Genomic DNA, 1,768 nt, shown 5'->3' with positions numbered 1-1,768 from the left:
GCCAGCAACCACTTTCCAATGCATCGGACCTAAATGGTGACTGTCACAAATTCGTTAGCAGGATCACACGTGAGCTGGCTTCAACCCTCAGACCTTTATTTTGCTTGAGGTACTGTTTGACATTTTGCTTTTCGTGCACTGTGTTCTCGGGGAAGGGTGGTCTTTCTGTCCTCAGCTAGTAGCTTCCTCACCCACTTTCTTCAGAAAACACTTAACGTGTCTCTGAGCATTGTTTCTTGTGTTGTGTGGCATTCAGATGTCAGATTTTTGAACAAAGGAAACTTCCCCCCCATGTGTTTTGGCAAGTTTTGTAACTATTTATGAAAAAAAAAAATAATATTTTAGCTGATGCATATTATATAATTTACGAGCGTAAGAAATTTATCAAGTCAGAACCGAGTTACGGCGAGGAATTGTACAATTTTATCTTCTGGCAAAGGGACGTCGTTCTTGTATTATAGTGTATGTAAATGCTCCCTGTAAATGTTTATTGCCATTCAAATACGGGACCGGGGACTCAATTTGAGAGTAAAGCGACAGAGTTTCAGAGAGCTTTATAGCGAACCAATTGCATGTAGTGGACTTCAGACTGCCTGAAGGAATCGTGTAAACTTCCTGTTCTGTAGCAGTTCCCGTTCATTGGATTTTAAACAAAGTGGCTCTGGTTTACAGGATTTCATTCCCCAAACGGCACTTTAAAGGAAGGCTAGACTTCTTTCTAATAAAGTATAAATAAATCATTTAGCACTCCCTTTTAGAACTTTTGCCTATTTTAAGTGCTTTTAAGAAAAGAAAAAACAGCAATTTCCCTTACAATGTGATAGTGAAGACATGGTACCATATGGTGTTGCCTTTTTATAAGCACTGTAAGTTGTACTATACCTTAAGGAAAAAAAAAAAAAATTAAAAGCCGAGCATGAGAACCACTCTCTGTGTAGAATTCCTGATCTTTTATAACAGCAGCGTGTGCTTGGAGTCAGTTAAGGGAGGATTCAGCTGCAAGTGTTTACAGTGCAGTGGGTAAAGCAATCCAGGCAGCGCGGCCATGCTCATTCCATTCATAGCTTTACACGTTTCTAAAACAAATTGCACTAGCTTTGGTTTTCCCCCATACCTAGACCTACGGTTGCCCGTTGTAAGTTGCACGCAACAATTATGTGTTTCCTAGGAAAACAGCAGCTGCGTAGGCTGGAGCTTATAGGCAATACAGATTTTAGAATGTACAGTACGGAGGGGTGTTCGGGCCTCTTTTAGACGTCAGTGGGACGAATGTAAGCTTACTTCTGATCTTCATGTAACGACGGTGCCACTTTTTTTCTTGACCTTGTCCATACGGAATCTATTCACATGCCTTTGCAATAACTAGATTGTGAGACGATAGCCCCATGCTGTAACAATAACCAGTTGTTTGAGGTGCTTGCAGTTGTCTAATTAAAGTGTTTTGTTTTGGCTTCTGCCGTAACGTGCGGAACACGTCACCGGGTGTAAGCCGGAGCATCCCGAGGGGTAGTGTGGCACGAGGGGCTGTGGCTACGTGGTTGCTAGGTGAAGCAAGGTGTTTCGAGGTGTTTAACTCCCATAAACAAGCAAACGATTGCCCCGTCCCCGACGCGCTGGTGCAGCCGCTCATCCAAAAAAGGAAACTGCAAGGCCACCCCAGAGCGCCACGGGCGCGCGTGGCCCAGGAGGAGCTCGTCCACGTGCTGAGGCCCTGCCAGCAGCTGGGTTTCAGGACCGGGTGCCTTCAGCCGCCGCTCCCCCGGCCCCT

General features: G+C 44.8%; 1 protein-coding gene across 1 annotated transcript in view; it reads right to left on the bottom strand.

The window, feature by feature from the left end:
- Positions 1-1,541: 1,541 nt before the first annotated feature.
- Positions 1,542-1,768, bottom strand: part of KMT2E (lysine methyltransferase 2E (inactive)) — a 62,953-nt gene continuing 62,726 nt past the window's right edge. The window contains exon 28 of the mRNA XM_035896872.1: positions 1,542-1,766. Coding sequence (XP_035752765.1) covers positions 1,542-1,766 — 225 coding nt within the window. The remainder of the gene's footprint in view (positions 1,767-1,768) is intronic.

Source organism: Egretta garzetta, unplaced genomic scaffold, assembly GCF_000687185.1.
Source record: "Egretta garzetta isolate BGI_Z169 unplaced genomic scaffold, ASM68718v1 scaffold156, whole genome shotgun sequence".
NCBI lineage: Eukaryota > Metazoa > Chordata > Aves > Pelecaniformes > Ardeidae > Egretta > Egretta garzetta.
The sequence above is the reverse complement of the archived record's forward strand: the minus strand, read 5'-3'. Positions and strand labels throughout refer to the sequence as shown.